We start from the raw sequence: 22156 nt of genomic DNA, 5'->3' as shown, positions 1-22156 counted from the left end.
AGGGTCGGTCAAAAAGTAATGCCTCCCATTTTTTTTCTACTTAAAAAAATTAAGTTAAGTGAAAAACTTGAATTTGGCGCCATTCCTCAAACCTTCTTCTGCAATCCACTGCAGTAGTAACTTTCTGTGTCAACAGGTGGCAGCACCGCAGAAGTTTGTAAGATGGCCGACATCGATGTTCGTTTGAGACAGCGTTGTGTGACTGAATTCTTGAATGCAGAAGGTGAAACGCCCATACGCATTCATGAAAGACTGAAGAAGGTGTATGGTGTTGTGACAGTGGATGTCAGCACTGTTAGACGATGGGTTCGTCGTTGTAAGGAAGCTGAAGGGCAAACACCGTTGACTGACGAAAAGCGGAGCGGCAGGCCGGTGAGTGCAGTGACTCCACACAACATTCAGCAAGTTGATGACATCATTCGTGGTGACCGTCGGGTGACTGCAGATGAAGTGTGTCGCATTATTTCTCTCAGTAAAGGCAGTGTGATCACGATTATTAAACAATTGGGATACTCAAAAGTTTGTGCACGGTGGGTTCCAAGAATGTTAACCGATCAGAATAAAGAGGCAAGGAAAACAATAGCCTCCCAACATTTGCAGCGCTTCCGTTTCGAGGGAGATGAGTTTCTGAAAAAAAATGGTGACCGGGGACGAAACATGGGTGCATTTTTTTGAACCCGAATCAAAGAGGCAGTCAATGGAGTGGCGTCACACAAGCTCGCCGAGGAAGAAAAAATTCAAAACTGTGCGATCGGCAGGGAAAGTTATGGCAACAGTTTTCTGGGATGCAGAGGGTGTGATTCTGGTTGATTTTTTGGAGCAGGGATGCACAATAAATTCTGTTCAATACGTCACAACCCTCAAAAAACTTAAAGCACGTCTTCAGCGAGTTCGCCCAACAAAATCAATGGCAGATGTTCTTCTTTTGCATGACAATGCAAGACCACGCACCAGTCGTCACACCTCTGACGAGATTGTCAAAATTGGATGGGAAGTTTTGCCTCATCCCCCATACAGCCCTGACCTGGCACCATCAGACTTCCATCTGTTCGGGCCACTAAAAGAAGCTCATCGTGGGATTCATTTTGAAGATGAGGAGGCCGTCAAAACATCCGTGCGTCAGTGGCTTAGGAAGCAGAGCTGTGATTTTTACCGTGCTGGGATACATGCCCTTGTTCAAAGATGGACCAAAACTATAGAGATGGGCGGAGATTACATTGAAAAATGACAAAATGATCCTCAATGTTGTGGTTTTCAACCTATGTAATTGCATTTAAATTTCCTGACAATTAAACGTAGAAAAAAAAATAGGAGGCATTACTTTTTGACTGACCCTCGTAGTTACGGTTTCTCACAATTTCGTACTGATGAAGCCACCACTAGTAGGTGTCGAAACCTAGGTTAGTGTACCAAATAGTTATTTGCAACCGGTTGGCTGTATAATACCTGTGTTTGAAAAATTATACACGGTTTCTGAGAAACAGCATGATTAAAACTTTAAAACTTCCAAACAACAAAAATTGACTTTTCTTTAATACTTCGTACAGATTAAAACTGTGTGCCGGACGGAGACTCGAACTCGGGACCTTTGCCTTTCGCGGGCAAGTGCTCTATCACCTGAGCTACCCAAGCACGACTCACGCCCCGTCCTCACAGCAGGAGAGCTTCTGTTAAGTTTGGTAGGTAGGAGGCAAGGTACTGGCAGAAGTAAAGCTGTGCGGACGGGGCGTGAGTCGTGCTTGGGTAGCTCAGTTGCTAGAGCACTTGCCCGCGAAAGGCAAAGGTCCTGACTTCGAGTCTCAGTCTGGGGCACAGTTTTAATCTGCCAGGAAGTTTCATATCAGCGCACACCCCTCTGCAGAGTGAAAATCTCATTCTGAATACTTCGTACAGTTTGTCAAGTGGCAATGCAGCTTGCTTCCCCGCCGAAGAAAGTGGAGCACTGAATTTGCGGTACATTTCTGCTCATTCGGCGCCCTCTGTTACAGTCGCGGTTCTTCGTTGCGGTGCTGGACGGTCGCTGCAGCCTGCCCGACACCGACACTTTGAGACGCGACGCCGAGGCGGAGAGGCGTCGCCGCCGAGAGGAGGGCATACGGCCTCACTACCTGGGGCAGGAGCAGGTGCCCTACCTCAACCGACTGGCAGACCTGGCTGGGGCGCGGCGCCTGCCGCCGGTGGTGTTTAAGCTCTTCGAGACCGTCGCCTACCGGCTGTACGAGGACCTGGCCAACTACCGCCGTCATAATTTCCGAATAGTAGACAGCGAAACTTTCCAAGAGATTGCTTGATTATAAGCGCCTGTAGATTTTCTTAGATATTAGTTCATTTTTTGCATGTCATGAAAGCTGTAACAGTCTGACAATGTGCCTGATGTTAACTGAATTCTGAGATACAAGTGGAGGTACAGGTGTATAGCCGCTGAAGTGGTAGGCCTCCAAGGAGAAGATATCAGTTTACACAAATTTACGTTCTGAAAACGACGCGAGAAACGTTGTTACTTACGAAATAAATATAACTAGATGACAAACATGAAACATTAAATTTCGAAAACTTGTAAAGGGGCATTTTGTTAAACGAAAATCCATGAAGCTAGGTGAATGTACCAATACTGCGAATTGATTGTTGGCTTATCTGAAATAAAAGTTACAGAACTTTGAAGTAATCAGTGTCTACGGTAATGCACTGCTGAGAATGGCTGTGTAAGTCCTGGAAACTCTCATCTTAGTTGTCTTTAGAGTACCTCTCAGTTGCTCGACGGCCCACACCATTCCTTCATTCTAAAACGCGCTAGTTACACACGAGAAGCACTCTCACAGTGCCGCCACTCGATAACTTGCTCAGAAAAGACCTTCACAAGGTGGGATTCGGCGGTGAAGCATTCTGATGACCATGAACAGGAAGAGGTCACTTATCATAACTACTAGATAGAGACTGAATTTTGTCATATGTCAAAAACAGTACATCGTATTTAAATGCAAGACTTCGTGGCTCCTTCCCATCAAAGTACACTATTTCGATTTTATTGGGAACATCCATTCTGAAGGCAGAGCTCAGACGATGCAAAGTAACTTCACTTCAGTACAGAGTGACTAAATAAAAAGAATATAACCATTATACCCACACCATGAGAGTATTTCAGGATTTGTTTTCAATAAATGCAAATATTTTCCTTCTGGTCATCAATTAAAACTACAACTCAGATTCTTAAGTGGCTCTGGTCAACTTAACCCACCAGCTAACATGAAGAAGTATTGAGAAATGAATCTCTGAAGTCTACGCACTTGGCAGTCAACAATAACCCACAAGCTTACAGCTTACATTCTCACATGACTGTAAAATGTAGGTGCAGACTTCGATACGCAGGCTCCTTTTTCGTTATCAGTCAGAATCATAAAATTCTCCATTTTGTGGTAAATGTGTTGTTGAATATTGTTGATTGTGGACTATAATGCTGGCTGAGTTCAGTAGCAATCCAAATAATTGTTTTCTTTGCTATAACGATTACGGTTTTAAAGTTCTGAAACATATTCTTTCGTAAAGCCTAGGAGTCTATGAAATCTCTGATGAGCCCACATTTAAAACCGATGATTTTTCTGGAATATTACTGTTACGACGAGCCATTTCTTTTTCATTGTACTCCCATGCAGACTATCTGAGTAATAACTGGGAAGACAATAAAAGAGATCTCCACTGAAGACATAATTTTTACACACGAAGACTATGGGACGCTTGCAGTGAAATGTGTTGCTATTAACCACTGGTGTGAGACGGGAATATCGTTTTTCAGTCGCTATGACTTTCTTTATAACAGCGCTTCTCTGTCGTCAGTAAATGCCACCTCGAAAAACTAACTTTTGTATTACAACTTAGTTTCATCTTTTTTAGACATATTCACATGCTTCAGTAGCACACCATTGTGTGAAGCCCTTAGGTTTGATAGGTTTAGCAGAATTGTTGAGTCGAGAAATTTTCACATTTACTGCTCTTTCGTACACGTTCTGCTCACTATGGTTACTCCTCGCTCATTCGCTCATTAAACTGAGTGTTAATATGCAGGTATATTTACGGCTAGTATTTTACGAATATACGTTCTCATTATACAGTCAGTGTTGTTCTAATGCAGACATGGAATCATATAACTTCAGCGCTCGCACTGTCATGTTCTAATTTCAGTAAATTAGGAAGCAGTAGCTCGGGAGAAACTAAGGTATTTGAGAGAGAAGCAAAGCATTTTGTGGCCGAAGTAGTACACTGCAAACGTAATACACGCAATCCGCTTGCATCATCTGTATATTACAGACAAATGTCTAGGAACAGGAGGGTGGTTCCTGCTGCGAGAAGAGTGAATTGGATCAAACAGCATCCATGTATCATACGCCGCCCGAAATATGGAACCCATTCATCAAACATCCTTCAATCTAAGTCGCGTCTGTATCTGGAGATCGATTACATCCACATTTCCCCATCTGGACTGACAATAATCATATACTTAGGATATATTTTTGACGTTTCTGAATATCTGTGCATTAGGTGACTATTTAATACTAGAGGAAGGTTAACATCTGTCTCAGATGTCGATGGTTATTTTCCGCAATAATATATTCAGTATCTGAAATGCTCAGCTCGCTAACTCAACCTCATTATCCATAGAGTGTGTCCAGGATTATCTTAATCTTGGGTGCCTTCTTACAGTCCACATCCGTTTCCTATGAGCTCTGGGAACAGATCTATAGAAAGAACTTCGTTTAATATGTATGAAACTCACAAGCACGTTGTCACTAGGATTCTGTACGTGACGGTTTTCTGTTCAGAATAATCCTTTAAGAGATTAGTCCCGCCACGCCAAATGAATGTACTAATCATCCCGTGTAGGCTTTCACGGCCGGCGTCTTCATCAGTAAACACTTCCAGGCTAAATTGCCATGTCGATCTGTAGAACTTCTTCTCCCTACTAACACGCATTGCCTACAGAAATCAAACAGTTGTTGAAGCTAATATGAGATAATGTCAGTCTGGGTTCTGAAGAAATGTAAGAACTCTTGAGGCAATATTGATTCTACAATTTATCTTAGACGACTGGTTGGAGCAAGGGAAAGCTGCATTTATAGGATATTTACAGGGTCTGCAGATCTCGAGAAAGATTGTGACCATTTGTCAGGAATTCATTCTGAAATTCTGAGGATGGGGCATAAATACGAAGGACCGATATATTTACTACAACTTATGCTGAATCCATACTGCAGTTCTAAAAGGCGAAGCACATGAGACGGACCGTTAATTGAGAGGGGAGTGAGAGAGTACTGATAGCTACTCCCTTGCCACTCAGTCTGAACCTGAAACAGACAGCAATGGTAACGACGAAGAAATATGGAAAAGGGATAAAATGCGGTGAGAAGAAACACAAGCTCTATGTTTTGCTGATGACAGTGTAATTCCTCCAGAGACAGTAAAGGACTTGAAATGGATACTGTCTTGAAAAGAAACTATAAAAAGTAAATCAGCTAAACTAAAGCACGAATAATGACATTTAGCCGAATTGTATCATAAGATGTTATGATGTTGAGGGAATTCGACGCTTAGGAAATGAGCCACAGTGTTGTAGAAGAGATATGTTATTTGGGGAGCTAATCTATTAATGCTAATAAAAGTAAAGTAAAAATAAAAAACAGACTGTAAAAAAATTTGTTTTTTTTTAAAACGAAGGGCTGTTTTTTATAAAACAATTTTTGGGCTTAGGACGTATTTTCCGAAGGTATTTGTCTGCAATGCTGATTTTTATGAGTTTCAAACGCAGATGGCAAATAGTACGCACAAGAAAGGAACGGAAGCTTTTAACGAGTGGTGGTAGAGGATGCTGAAGATTATATGGTCTATTGGAAAACTAATGAAAAGGTACTCAGTCGATTCGGGGAGAACATAAATTTGTGGCACAACCTGGTTAAAAGGAAAGATCGATTCATAGAACACTTCATGGGGTATCAAGCAATAGTTCATTCGTTACCGCATGAAGGTACTGGATGGTAAAAATTGTAGAGGGATACCACACTTGAATAGAGTAAGATGGTTCAACTGAATGTGTAGTTTGTAACTAAAACCGTTCCGATCCGTAATTAAATATATTTATTCATTTATTACGCTATCTCGAGGACTGCCACATCTGACATCAAAAAACTTTGAACTCGCGAAAATAGATTCAGTGTCAATATTACAGCCTATGCCTAATCGGGCCTGATTGTAGGCCCATACAGGAAGTTTATTTCGTTTATATACATCAGTTGGATGTATGTTGCAACAGTTATGTGGAGTCGAGAAGTTTTTCACACGATAGGTCAGAGTGAAGAATTGCACCAACCATTTTCTGGAATAAAGGCCATAAACGAAAAAATTCATCTTCTTTCATCGTTGTGACATAAATTAAACGTATCTTAGAAACAATTAGTACAGTTAATATAGCTATATTTATTCAAGTCACAACCACACTGAAGTCCAATTCCGAGAGTAGGGAAGTCAGTGAAATGGAACCCTTAGCACTGAAAGACTCTATATTACGAGCACCAAAGTACAAACACAACAGAACTGAACTTCTGAACGGAGATTGTTGCTATTCATACAAATGTAGAATGTTCCACAACGCTGATATTTACACAGACATCTAACGCTCCAGACTATCAAACATCACTTCCAGAAATGATTACTACTAACACGTCGGCACACGGGACGAGTTAGCTTGTGCTGAGTGGCGCTCTGCGTGTTTTCTTACATCACTTCCCGCAAATTCATGTTGAGGTACCATTTCCTCAAATGAAACACAAAATAAGTTCTGCGATATTTCTGCAACGTCTCATGTAAAGTAGAACCAATATGAAGCCAGAACATTCTCTGAGTTACATGCAGAAACATTAACGTCGAGGAGCCGATTCACCGCTGTCAAATATTTGTAAACTTTATTGTATATGCCAATCAACTGTTTATTTTTATCCTCATTGCTACCGGTTTCTTTTCAAAAGACCATTATCAAGCCGAAGCAAAGCGTAACCAGCTTGTCAGTACAAAATTTGAAGTGAACATCTTTGATGTTGGTTAAAATAACATAGCTGTTGTTACAATAAATAATAAACAGTTGATGGTCATCTACATTGAAGTTTCACAAGCAGAAAGCTTGAGGCCAGCGGGAAGCAAGATATCATATTGTATTTGTAGTATCCGCTAGAAGTACATATTAGAGTTGCTTTAAATTATGCCTTATACCCCACGAGCACATTGAATCGTTAAATGTCCGTTAAATGTCCGATTTGTTGTAAGAAATCGGCTGAAAACTTTATATTGTTGGTTAAACAATGTTCGTATTTAGTTACCATAGCATTCTAACACGCGTGTTATAAGAGTAAGCTGTTTTAAGGCAATGGCATATTGAAGATTCATAAGAAACCTGTCGTTGTTACTTGCACCTGTTACCATTAAATGTAATTTAAGAAATTGAAGGCTATAAATGACTATAACATTAAATTCTAAGTTGCTTAACACGAAGCCTTGTGTAACAGGCAGAAGCATCACATTACAGAACAGACAGTAGGTAGACAGAATCCTTCTCTGTCTAAATTCTTTTCCTCCTTCGCGTTTTCTAAAAGCTTGTGGGACTTTCTTACGAAATTAATAGAACCAAATTCTGTGACACTTGATATTATGTAAATACAAGTACAACCTCTATGAGGAGGCGTTTGTTCGATCTGGTGAACTTCTATAAGCTGATGTCTTTACTGAATGGATATGTAGCTTTCCTTTTTTTTGTCTTATTGCCTGTTCATGGATATTGAAGTTTTTATTTATGTATATCACAGACAGAACAACATGATGTGCATATGCACAAGTGAGGAAATCTGCGTTTTAATAGAGTTGACGTAGAAATTTTAAACTCGTCAATGTTTGTCGACGAACTTTATTGTTTGCAAGCCAAATAAAGCTGACAATTGCCGCTGGAGAGAGCTGAGAGCGGAAAATGACACTGACCACACCATCCCGCGTGCGATGGCACTGTGTCTCATGACATAGGACATGCCATATGTGTGCACGTCTGCATTAGCTGCGGCCTTAAGTCACACACAATTTTCTCTTTTTCTCTTCATTTTTTGTAATTTTGTTGTAAGTTCCTATGGGACCAAACCGCTGAGGTCATCAGTCCCTGGGTTTACACACTACTTAACCTAACTTAAACTAAATTATGCAACGGACAACTCACACACCCATGTCCGAGGGAGGACTCGAACTTCCTACTGGGACTGTGCCTGAATTGCACTGATTTAATATTTGCACTATGTGCTGAAATGGAGGATAGGACTCTTTCAAAATCTATTCTCTAAGTTTGACATCAATTATACTGTACACAATCGCATCGCGCAACATAATACCTGAATATAAAGCAGCGCAAACACATACGAATTTCAATTTGCTCATCATACCCTAGAATCATTTAGCAACTCGCGATAAATTTGTTCTGACCGTTTCTTGCAGTTAAAGAATTGATACATAGCTACATGTCGGGCTCCCGCATCGTCCCCTGCGCTCTTCGGTAGTAAGGGACCTCATCATCATCACGTAGCTGCTAACACATTCACTTGTTGGTCATAATAGTTAGTCATTGAATCTTCAACCTGATCATAAGGAAGTTCACTCGGAGTTGTATTAGGGAACACTGCGCTTCCCACAACTGGCAGTAAATAATGGAGTTTCACAGTCCCTTCTACCTTGCGAGCAATTACTTGGGCTTCATACTGTTGCAACCACTCGAGCCATTACTCTTGTTGTTCATTAAACTGGAGAAAAGGCGCTATGGCACTCAGAGATACTGTAGGTGCTTGCTGCACTGCATTGGTAGCTTGAGGGGTGAGTAGCTGCCGTAATGTATTTAGTAGTGTTGCACTTTGTTGACTCTGAAACTGAACCATCTGTGTTAGCTGCACTGCATCTATCGCTTGCAGCTGTGGCGCCTGAGCAGGTTCATTGTGAGAGAGGCAAATGCAATAAACAGATAAGGCAAGCAATAAAAGTAAGTTGAAAAGCAAGCAAACAAAAAGAAAAAAAGAAAAAACCTCAACGTCAACCTGCAAACTCTGATTGGCAAAAATACTATAAGAAACACTATTACAGCAAGGAAACACACCCATGCAAAGAAAAAAAAGTAGTATTAAGGCGCCAGAAAACCACAATATTCCACAACAAAACAAAATAGAGAATCAGTGGTTGCCCTAGACCCTGGATTCTTTCGATAACTCGTCGCCAATGTTGTATCCTGCCTACTTGTCAAAGAGGAGGTACTGGGAAAACTGCTTCTTGGATCACTAGGCAACAGTTCAAGCAAATCGTACTAAAGAGTTTTATTATGAAATGAATCAATGACAATACTTCAATTTGACAATAACACAGAAGTGCCGCATGCAAATAAGAAATCTCTTCAGTATATACAATTCCTCATACAAGTGAAGTAATGCAGTTCACGCCTCTGTCCGGATCGCGGGTCTTGACGCTTCTGTAGAACTGGCTGTGGTCAGTCGGGTGCAGCACTATTGTTGTCTTCACACAGAGGGCGCTGCGTCGCGTTGTCGTCCTGGAGAGAGGTCAGTCAGCGTGCAATTGGCTGACGTCTTGTCCACAGCCTTCTGTGGTCTAACGTTCCAGGCTGGCGTACCGGCGCTTGACTTTACGCCGTAACATTGATCTTGTCAGTGGTCCTGTATAGAAGCACTAGCGCATCCTCGCATTCCAGTCATGACTTGACATGTTCTTCACTAGGAAAAGTATCAAAGGTAGCCTTTCCCGTTGAAGCTTCGCGATCGTCGAGTGGATCTACAGTTTCGGTGAACCCCCATCGTCTAGCAGCGCTTCTGGACTGCAGTAGGACTTAATGCACAGAAAGAGAACGACGTGTCTGCAGTTTTGCCTTCTTCATGAATTCGTAATCTTCAATGTAATAAGCGACATCCAACAAGCGATGAAGAAAGTGATGAAGTTCAAAGTAGCGTTTTAGGAACTTTTCCGGCAAACCGACTTTCTATACAGATGCGTAGAAACGTACCAAGTCTGTCAGGCCGTATCTCACTTGCTGGTGTCAGGTGTTATAGCACCCTTCGGCTTTTCTCATGGGCGTTTAGGGTCTGCTTTGCTTCTTTTGACTTAGTGGTGATGTTTTTATGTAGTCATCCTGTTTAACATCCAGCTGCAACGGTGACAGTGTATCCGTTATCGCTTGGGTCTCATGACCGTGGAACAGAAAGAACAATGTGAAGGCTGCAGTGTCGGGATTCGCTGCGTTATATGCGAATGTCGCGGTGGGCAGTATTTTATCCAAACGTCTGGATCTGTAATGGATACTCCTGAAGGCGTAACGCTTCAAAACAACTATGATATGTGGCTAATGAAGTATTTTGATGTTAAATTAACTGATTTTGTGGGATAGTGAGGCACATTGTCGTACATGTAAAAAAGTTAATACACACCTTAGCTTATATAATACTTCAGACATAAGATAAACAGTTAATTTTGTAGTAACAATGTCAGTACAAGAGCATCTAGTAACTATCAAAAGACCTCTACTAAATCAATACATAAACCAGGAGAGTAATAGATGAATACAACTTGAAAGCATTATAATGTAGTAATTAAATCACACCTGTGTGATTAAGACGTCAGCTTCCAGTAGACGTATGCAGTGGAACCTATACCCATGTGCACGACAGGTAGCTATGAGAAAGATGCCAACGCACAACAGGCACTTCTGTAAACGTGCGATATGAAGTGAAAAAAAAAAAATGAGGCATCTTGTGTGCCTGAACGTAGCAGTCTAAGTCCTCAAGAACTCGTACATGAATAAAGCAAGCGGACTAGGATCAGCACTACTAGAATCAGTACTCCCTCCTTCAGAGTAGCTTTCCGTTACCTAAATAAATAGCAACAACAGACTAAAGTCAGTAGAATATATTTGCAATTACCTGCATCCTTCTGACAATCGTCCTTAAAGACTTATTTCCATTGCATATTCTGTATACAAACTCATCGATTCAATCAAGCTTGTTAGTCATGATGAGGCTGTCACCATAAACCAGCTTGTCCTATAATTCTCATTGCTTATGTCCCAGAGCAATTTTTATTTCATTCCACTTAAAAAAATTGTTACTACGTAGCAGGACTTTGCCAGCATGTGGTATGTTAATAATGATTTATTACTGGAAATATCCTCAAGAACTGGGGAGACAATTAATGAAAGATTATTAGAGTAGTTTAAGAACAAATGCACACATTATCGTCCTGTGTTGAATGCTCAACATACCTGTAGGTAATGGTGTGTTTTTCTCTTATCGAATTGCATTGCTTCCACCGGCAAGATAGTGATAATTGTGAACTTGGTATACTTGGCTGGTTGCTATCTCATTTAATGGTCAGAGAGCAAGCGAGGCGTGAAGGGTAATTTCCGAGAATACCTCAGACGCCTTTCTTCATCTACCAGATGCCTAGGCGATTTTGGCAGTAGCTGGACGGTGGAGCTAAAGCGTGTGGTGCCTGCTACTTGGGTCCTGTATGCTATTATCAAGAGTTCAGTTTCTGCCGTAGGTGGCGGGCAGCATTATATGCTAAGCTCCATGCGGAAACGTGTGGGCCTTCCATTTACTCCTATCTAGTTTTCGTGGTGCTGGTATTTATAGCTTACAGCGGATATTTACTTATGTGTTGCGAGCAAATTTTTTCCAACGTTATTTACAGGTCTGCTACAATCCTGCAGTGTCACGTTCCTCTAGGGCAACTTTATACTGATGTGATTGTTTTGTGACACAGTAATAATACAAGAGTGAGCTCCTCGTAGACCACCGGGCGCTGTGGCCGAGCGGTTCTAGGCGCTTCAGTCTGGAACCACGCATGCCTCCGGCATGGATGTGTGTGATGTCCTTACGTTAGTTAGGTTTAAGTAGTTCTAAGTTCTAGGGGACTGATGACCACAAGTGTTAATTCCCATAGTGCTCAGAGCCATTTGAACCAGTTTTTCCTCGTTGACTTAGTAAGTATTTGTTGCAGTGTGTTATATGTTTAATGTGGGATATGGGTATGCCTGTTAAGATATTATGTTGCGCTATTTGTTCAATCCCATACTGACTTGAGCCTTTGAGTGGTGATCTTAAAAATTGGGAAAAACTAGTCAAAATATAGATAGCGATAGGAGGTGCTCATATGTTGGAGTTCATCAGAAAACATTGTGACATAATTAATTTATAGTAATTCAGCCACGTCACAGTCACACAGTGTTATTGGTAAATTCTGTTAATACTTGTTTTCGAATGCATTCTTTTTATTCTTGCTGGAGATGGTGACCACAACATGTTCCTACTTTGTAAAACCCTTGCACAATGATCCTACATCCTCTATCACTTGGCTAAGACATGCACTGGGCTTGAAAATATTTGTAATCTGGTACCACCTCTTTAAAAACTAAGTTCTACATTTTGCGCTCAAGTGGATATCGAAATAGTTATGGCCTTCGACACAGTTCTTAATGCAGGGAAATTGCAAAATAAATATCTGACTCTGACTAACGTTATATCACTGGAGTAACATGTCGATTATGATTTTGACCTGATTGCTATTATCTTCCTCGACACAGAATACAAAAAAGCCTACAGCTTAAAGTGAATGGGTCAGACAGAAAAAATTATTAAATGCAGAACCCCCATTTACTCGTAAACACAATTGCGGAATCAACAAAGAAGTTGAATAATCAAAAACCTCTGACAATTATATGTATCCAAATTTGAAGATTAAATGGAAAGCCGTAGCACTCCCCTATCAGTTAATGTACATCTTGGCCAGTTAAGACTGTACTGTCTCCCAAGTTCACATCTTTTTAATACTGTAATTCTGAATTGGAAAATTGACTGGAAGTTAGTGACAAAAACCCAATAGTCCACACATTTATTACCAGTGCAAAAGAAGACAGACAGGCGGTCGTCCTGGATTCCAAAAGTTTGAAATGAAATGGAACTACTCTACCGGTGTGGTGACGTATGCTCATCATAAGTATGACTGTGGCGCCGAGCTGTGTGCTGCAGACGTGCTGATCGATTCACGATGGCAGGGTCGTCAAACCCTTTGTGGAACTCCCAAGATGTCGCTTCCGTTGTCGCTGTGCTACACCAAGTCGATCAGGACACGACAGCTTGCTATGGTGAATTTGATGTGAACACTCTCCCACCCTACACACATCTGCTCCCCTCAATGCGCCCGCTTGCGCCCACCGTACTGCCTGCCGCCATAGGGTGCCAGTTACCAATCGCAAAATTACGAACCACAGTGGTCCAGTCATGAGAATGCCGTCCAACAGAGAATCCCACGAAAAATAGTGCGTCATTTTCAAACTCTAATGACAACGTGAAACTCTCTCTTCCCCACTACGAAACAAAACTATTATTACAGCGCTGCGATCTGATGTCTTTACGTCGACTGCAAGTTCTCACACGACAATGTCCACAGCCTCATGACTGGGTCTCATAAATTCAGAGAGGACAGCTACTAGGATAGAGTGACCCTTGCTTTCTATAAATCTGTACAGTCATTTTATTTATACTGCTGTACTTACATTTGTGTCAGGGTAACCTATGGTGCACAAAATTGTTCAAATGGCTCTGAGCACTATGGGACTTAACATCTGAGGTCATCAGTCCTCTAGAAAGAACTACTTAAACCTAACTAACCTAAGGACATCACACACATCCATTCCCGAGGCAGGATTCGAACCTGCAACCATACCGATCGCATGGTTCCAGACTGAAGCGCCTACAACAGCTCGGTCACAGCGGCCGGCTGCACTGCACGAACCGCGATTACGCTCACCGGAGAAATTGGGGAAACAATGAATATTGCTACGTACCGGAATTGTAGTTAACGCCGAAGTTTTCATGTGCATGATTTTGTAATGTGTCTATTGCAAATAAAACTGGTTTACAATCGTAAACAGTTCTCTGTCATCAAACAATTTCTTTGTTTACCAAGCATATCTGTTTTTATAAGAGCGTGCGAATGAAAAAAGATGGGCAAGTGCCAGAAGGACACGAGTACCAAGGGTTCCGCACAAACCTAATTATGTATATAGTTCATCTGTCCTGCGAATCGAGATTCTTAAGTATTTTTCTTGAGGGTATTTTTGTTCCGTCGTTGCAACTACAAAAAAAGCGTAATTTTTTCACTGGACGCGTTTTTGTTTGTTGAGGTAAAGCATCACCAGTGGTCTGTAAGTAAGTTATTTACATTTTGATTTGTTTTAAGACCCTCCATCAGTAATGCTGGAATTCAATACGGTGTTGGCCCACCCTTAGCCTTCATGACAGCTTCCATTCTCGCAGGCATACGTTCACTCAGTGCTGTCAGGTTTCTTGGGGTGTGGCAGCTAATTCTTCACAGAGTGCTGCACTGAGGAGAGGTATCGATGTCGGTCGGTGAGGCCTGGAACGAAGTCGGTGTTCCAAAACATCCCAAAGGTGTTCTGTAACATTCAGGTCAGGACCCTGTGCAGGTCAATTCATTACAGGGATATTACTTTCGAGTAACCAGTTCGTCAAAGGCCGTGCGTTATGAACAAGTGCTGGATCGTAGTGAAAGATGCAATTGCCATCCCCGAATTGCTCTTCAACAGTGGGAAGCAAGTAGGTGCTTATGCTTAGAACATCAATGTGGGTTAGCCGAGCGGTCTAAGGCGCTGCAGTCATGGATTGTGCGGCTGGTTCCAGCGGAGGTTCGAGTCTTCCCTCGGGCGTGGGTGTGTGTGTTTTTCCTTAGAATAATTTAGGTTAAGTAGTGTGTAAGCTTAGGGACTGATGACCTTAGGAGTCAAGTGCCATAAGATTTCACACACATGTTTTGAACATCAATGAAGGCCTGCGTTGTGGTAGTACCACGCAAAACAACAAGGGGTGCATGCCCCCTCCGTAAAAAACACCACCATACCATAACACCACCGCCTCTGAATTTCCTGTTGGCGCTACACACGCTAGCAGATGACGTTCACCGGCCATACGCTATACCTGCACCCTGCCTTCGGATCGCCATATTGTGTACCGCGAATCGTCACTCCACACAACGTTTTACACTGTTCAATCGTCGAATGTTTAAGCTCCTTAGGTGTCGTTTGGCATTTACCGGCGTGACGTTTGGCTTATGAGCAGCCTCTCGACCATGGATTCCAAGTTTTCTCACCTCCCGTGTAACTGTTATAATACTTTCAGTGGATCCTGGTGCAGTTTGGAATTTCTCCTTGATGGTCTGGATAGATGTCTGCCCATTACACATTACGACCCTCTTCAACTGTCGGAGGCCTCTGTTAGTCAACAGGCGAGGTCGACCTGTACGCTTTTGTGCTGCACGTGTTCCTTCATGTTTCCATTTCACCTTTCCTATCACTATCACGTAGGAAACAGTGAACTTAGGGATGTTTAGGAGTGTGGAAATGTCGCGTACAGACCTATGACACAAGTGACACTCAATCACCTGACCATGTTTGAAGTCGTCAGTTCCGCGGAGCGCCCCATTCTTCTCTCTCACGATGTCTAATGACTACTGAGGTCGCTGATATGGAGTAACTGGCAGTAGGTGGCAGTACAATGCACATAATACGAAAAACGTATGTTTTCGGGGGTGTCTGGATACTTTTGATCACGCAGTGTATGTGACACAAATTCGAGCTTGTTAACGTGTAGTCGTTCCTGAGAAAATGGGTTCTTAACATACGGGTAGGCAGACAGACAATAGAGATATCCCATAAGGATTCCGTTTCTACAGATTGAGGCATGGAACCCTAAAAAGAGTATCGGCAGTGGGATTTGATCCACAGACTTCGCTTTTATGAAATCAAGCGCTCGCTCGTTCAACTTCGAAATCGTCTAACAGTCGCGACCATACGAGGTACGCAACCACGCCCAAATTTTGAAATTCGATTTTCTTTAAACTCGGAGACAGTTTCGCCTTCTTGCTTACATAAGCTACTCGTGCCCCACACACTCTGCCAATATTATTCAAATTGTTGAGGGGTAGTGTAGTGGGACGTGAAATTGAAGCGTCAACCATCCACCAGTGTCAGTCCGGTTTGCAGGTGAATGTAAGTTTAATTTAGTGTTTCTTTTAGGTATTTTGTAATATTTATAATTGTTGTGAATTATCTAAAGTTTTTTATTTATTTTTATGTTTCATGTACGGAGAGGGCGGCGCAACGAACGGAGATAGCATCTTCGCTGCCAGGACCAGAAAGAAAATTGCTGGCCACTATACGTCGTGGGTCGACAGCCAAAGAGCAACAGAAGATCCTGAAACCGAGATGTTGCGTCGTGCTTCTAAAAACTGAAAAAATAAGAATTTGTATGGTTCTACAACAATGACGTCCTAGAAAGTTTAATCACGTTGTAAATGTTCAGTCATATCTTGTCAAGGCTCAGGTTCACGTCTATATGTAGTATATAGGAAGATAATAAACTAGTGTGTACTACTAAAGTTTAAATACGTGTTCCGAGAATTTATTTATGAAGAATTATTGATTTATTTGACAAGATTATTAATTTTGACAAGGTTCATCGCAAGTTTGAGTCTTAAAAGTTTATTCAATGTGGTTTTAATATTTATTAAAGCTGATTCTTGCGTTAATATCATGTCTGAGAAAAAACAAATGATATCTAAATTGAAAAAGTTTGCTCTAAGCAATTGGACTGAGTGACGTAATTATGCGCATACGACTCAAATGATGATGTTTTAATTACAGTGTTGTTCAAGAACCATTCAGCGACCACTTATAAAAAGAGTTAAATAATTCTGAAGTGTTTTGTGACTGACATTGGTGACGAAGTCTGCACATGGTCATATGTCACAAGAAAATCATTTATACAAAACTTACGTCGTTACACTACAGTAGCTCAGACGGTCCCCTTGAGACTGTTCCTGTAGTGACGGCAACCACCACACAGTACCTCTGCGTTGGGCTGATAGCTGTCACATCACTCTGGGTTTCCTGTTATACGCTGTGGTGATAACATATTAATGGCTTCACCACTTTTATAGAGGTATCTTCACGGAAACAAAATATCTTGGAGTAACGAATCGAATAAATCGTAATTCCGTAACTACTCTGTACGGAGCTTCCGGAGACCGGTGTCACTTATACCAAATCTCTCATAGAACACCTCTGTACAAACTCAGAAATACAGTCAGTGAAGTTAAGGTTTATCGAGTATATTCGGATCCTTTTTTAATATACCGTCCGGCTATCTGTCTTTCGGTAGCGAATGGATTCTATAGCATACCATGCTGTTTCGTCACAATATCGGAAGCATATTTATTCCAATTCGTATTTCAGGCCTCATAAAACTGAAGATTCACTGGCACCGAGGACTGGACAATGGAATCAGTGTGCTGGACAATTGGCAATTTATAACCCTGGGTGTTATCAATAGTTGAAATGGCAGTGTTAAAGGTGGAATCGCTTCCTATATTTACGTACTGCTCCGGTCTCACCACTATTTTATTCACAAATATATTTAGTGAAAGTTTTATCACTGACCGAATACGAAATAATTTGCATTTGAACGATGAACTATGGTGTCCTCACATATTCGCACAAGTCTCTCAGCATTGCGATGATTATGGTTACAGAAGTGTCTTTGCAGTCTGTCTTAATGTTAATGTATGTCTCACTTCTGTATTTTAGGGACGAGTTCAAACCAATACGTTTAATATTCATCCATTAACACCGCATGCAAAGGAGACAAAACTAATTTTTGTCTGTGGTTCCTGAGGTCTTGATTGGAACCAGTGATCGGTGACAGCGTCGTCCTCGGGCTGCTGTTGATAGCTGGGCCTCCAGCTGCTTTTTGTTGCGTATTATTCGGTACGTTTTAACACGCGTACTTTAACACTCTTCGTATAACGTAGCGATTAATTATTGCCATTATTGTGAGGGGTGTGCCGCTATTATTCTGAAAGAACACATTACAGTATCTACGTGTACGAGGGGGTGCTGAAGGGTAATGCTTCCGAATTTTTGATGTGAAAACTCAAAGCTTTTTAAATAATACAAACATTTTCAACATCTTTAACCTTCATCTCTACATCTTTGCAGCTCTGTGCCACTAGAGGGGTCCGCATTGTAGCATGTAACATGACTGTGCGTAACATATATACATCGGTGCGTGAGGAACAGCTTACTGTAAACGAATTTCGAATTCGTAGAGTTTGTCCACAGGTGGAACGCTCTCTCCTTCAGACTATCAATTCCAGACGTTTTGACATCTGCAACAATAAGAAGCCTTGACTTCACTGTCATCGATCATCCACCATACAGTCCCGACTTGGCCCCATCCAATTTTCTTAAACATCACCTTCGAGGACTGCACTTTGGTAGTGATGAAGCAGTGCAAGCAGTCAAACATTATATAGTGGCGATACTAACATATTGCTCTTACGTTGAGAAATATGTGCTCGTGGCCTGAGAACTAAAATGTAAGCATACAGAATTAAGATGTAGTATGTTAATAATGTTTATTTCATTTAAAAAGCCTTAAGGAATTTGACACAAAAAATTCTGAGGCATGAATTTTGAGCACGTTCGTACATGCATATTTATCATTCGAAAGCCTATTTTTACTCATCTGGTTTTAGTGAAAGGGGCTGGTGATTTCTCGCAGCATGATTCGGTATAGCCTGCAGGTTATCCTACGTTTTACACTAGTAATAACAGATTATGTTATCAAATGGCTCAAAGCACTAAGGAAGAGACTTAACATCTCAGGTCATCAGTCCACTAGACTTAAAACTATTTTAACCTAACTAACCTAAGGGCATCGCACGCATCCATGCCCGAGACAGGATTCGAACTTCCGACCGTAGCAACAGCGCAGTTCCGGACTGAAGCACCTAGAACCGTTCGGCCACAGTGGCCGGCCTCGCACTAAGTCATATATTGTAATATATCAACTATTTTCATACGGAAGTCGATAGGTCCTTGCACAAACTTACCCTGAAACCTTGTACTCAGTGACGTAGTATGTAAGAAGGCTGTTAAGGTTTTTATGTTGGTAAAGCCACGTAGCGCTAAACTGTACGTCTCGCTGTAAGATAATTCTGTGGTGTGGAAGTCTCGTAGTTATCGTCCTCCGTAAGCAAAGTTCTACAGAATTCAATGTACTTACCTTGTCATAAACAAAAGTGAAATGCTTTGCGTATAGGTATCGTAGTTGAAACATGGCTCTGAGCACTATGGGACTTAACTTCTGAGGTCATCAGTCCCCTACTATTTTGAACTACTTAAACCTAACTAACCTAAGGACATTACACACGCCCATGCCCGAGGCAGGATTCGAACCTGCGACCGTAGCAGTAGCGCTGTTCCAGATTGTAGCGCCTAGAACAGGTCGGCCACCCCGGCCGGCGATATTGTAGTTATTATGTACATTAACGTGATCAAAAAAGTACTGTACTGTAAAGTTTTGTTGTGTAACGCCTGTCGCATTGTAGCTATACCACAACAGTTGCTGCTAAAACATGTTTTACTTACCAGAAGAATTCAGAAAAGCTGTGTACATATAAAACAGATACAGCACAAAAGCAATAATATAAATTGTGTCACTCATTAGTAGCGTCGTGATATAATCATGTAGCTGTCAAACGAAACAAATACTAAGTCATCTGTAATCTCACAAAAGTACTTTAAATCCAGATTGTATTTTCTAGTAAACCAAAATCTTGCATTAAAATCTCATTAGCAATACCGGTATAAGTTAAAAGTATGTAAGTCTTATAGTCGTTACGTAATCGTGCAACGAACAGTTAAGAATGTACACACAGTAACACTGCGTAGTCTGTTCACTATAACAATGTATTCGTAATTGCTGTCTAAAAAGGTTCTCTATTTTCTTGACTCGATAGTTAATTTCAAACATTGTTGTATGTTAACAGTTTCTAAGTGTGACAAAACGTACTAGTAACATGAAGTGAAAAATTTTATGATGAAGACTAGGCTAAAAAGCAGATTATCTCTCAATAAACGATGTTACATGTGAAATGTGGTGTAACCTTTACTATTCCTAGTACGCAGAGTTTCAGCTTGAACGCAATTATCATGTGATGTATATCGGTAAAGAATGCTGAAATTTTTCTCAAGGTTAGCATATAAGTCATGGTCTGTTGTTAAGATTATATCGCCTGTCGCCATGTCGAAAGTTTCTGTAATTTCTTTCTTGTCGGTCACGTGGTGGAGAACTTCTCCCTGAATCGTAACTGTGCGGTGGACCGTTGCGTCTGAAGCTATTCTGTCTCCCTTGATAATAATTATGTTGGTTCCCATATTTTCTGTTTCTCTGATTGTCTCTGTTATAGTCATTACCGCAGAGAGGTGATCTTTCCTTGTAATTATTATTACTCTGCCAAAGGTTGTCATACGGGTAGTGTTTATTTTGGTGACGATTTGCGTTATAAGAATAGCCTTGTCGTGTCCAGTTATTATTTCTGTCATCGCGGAATTATGTTGGATAAGACCTGTAATTGTTGTGTTCCTGTTTTCGGGTCCTGGAACTGTCAGTGTCAATTCCTAATTCTTGTAACAGCCCTTAAAATCTTCGATGTCGTCTTTGCAACGTCCTGCCAAAATAATATGTTGTAAAAGTTCAGGCAAGCTAATTAAGCAAATGCAGGAAGTTCGGAGGGGCTCTATGGGTTTGACAGGTACTGATTCTTATGTAACATGTCTTCAAATTATTTGACAAGACTAGAGAATTCAGACTGTTCGAAATGTTTCATCATTACGATGCTATGGTTTACACGATCTTGAGTAGCTTGAGACCAATAAGCTGAGAGGAAGGCATGATAAAATTCTTCTTCGCTGTGACAATCGTGACTGACCGATCGCATTCTTACAGCTGGTTCATTATCTAAGTAGCCGCCACATAAATCCTAGTCTGTGCTCTAACTACCAGTTGCGAGGAAACCAATGAGAGAATTGATGAAGTCACGCCTGTTGATGAATGTCGTTGCCAGAATTCTTAAATACCCTCCTGGAAATGGAAAAAAGAACACATTGACACCGGTGTGTCAGACCCACCATACTTGCTCCGGACACTGCGACAGGGCTGTACAAGCAATGATCACATGCACGGCACAGCTGACACACCAGGAACCGCGGTGTTAGCCGTCGAATGGCGCTAGCTGCGCAGCATTTGTGCACCGCCGCCGTCAGTGTCAGCCAGTTTGCCGTGGCATACGGAGCTCCATCGCAGTCTTTAACACTGGTAGCATGCCGCGACAGCGTGGACGTGAACCGTATGGGCAGTTGACGGACTTTGAGCGAGGGCGTATAGTAGGCATGCGGGAGGCCGGGTGGACGTACCGCCGAATTGCCCAACACGTGGGGCGTGAGGGCACCGCCACTTCCCAGCAAATTAGGAACACTGTTGCTCCTGGGGTATCGGCGAGGACCATTCGCAACCGTCTCCATGAAGCTGGGCTACGGTCCCGCACACCGTTAGGCCGTCTTCCGCTCACGCCCCAAGATCGTGCAGCCCGCCTCCAGTGGTGTCGCGACAGACGTGAATGGAGGGACGAATGGAGACGTGTCGTCTTCAGCGATGAGAGTCGCTTCTGCCTTGGTGCCAATGATGGTCATATGCGTGTTTGGCGCCGTGCAGGTGAGCGCCACAATCAGGACTGCATACGACCGAGGCACACAGGGCCAACACCCGGCATCATGGTGTGGGGAGCGATATCTTACACACAACTCTGGTGATCGTCGAGTGGACACAGAATAGTGCACGGTACATCCAAACCGTCATCGAACCCATCGTTCTACCATTCCTAGACCGGCAAGGGAACTTGCTGTTCCAACAGGACAATGCACGTCCGCATGTATCCCGTGCCACCCAACGTGCTCTAGAAGGTGTAAGTCAACTACCCTGGCCAGCAAGATCTCCGGATCTGTCCCCCATTGAGCATGTTTGGGACTGGATGATGCGCCGTCTCACGCGGTCTGCACGTCCAGCACGAACGCTGGTCCAACTGAGCGCCAGGTGGAAATGGCATGGCAAGCCGTTCCACAGGACTACATCCAGCATCTCTATGATCGTCTCCATGGGAGAATAGCAGCCTGCAT

At 42.1% G+C, this 22156-nt stretch overlaps 1 protein-coding gene across 1 annotated transcript in view; it reads left to right on the top strand.

Moving 5' to 3' along the window:
- The window catches only part of LOC126266827 (senecionine N-oxygenase-like), a 48444-nt gene extending 45783 nt beyond the window's left edge, over window positions 1-2661 (top strand). Inside the window, exon 7 of the mRNA XM_049971381.1 lies at window positions 1989-2661. Coding sequence (XP_049827338.1) covers window positions 1989-2291 — 303 coding nt within the window. The 3' untranslated portion in view covers window positions 2292-2661. The remainder of the gene's footprint in view (window positions 1-1988) is intronic.
- The last annotated feature ends 19495 nt before the right edge of the window (window positions 2662-22156 follow it).

Source organism: Schistocerca gregaria, chromosome 4, assembly GCF_023897955.1.
Source record: "Schistocerca gregaria isolate iqSchGreg1 chromosome 4, iqSchGreg1.2, whole genome shotgun sequence".
Classification (NCBI taxonomy): domain Eukaryota; kingdom Metazoa; phylum Arthropoda; class Insecta; order Orthoptera; family Acrididae; genus Schistocerca; species Schistocerca gregaria.
This window is presented reverse-complemented; position numbering and strand designations above follow the sequence as displayed.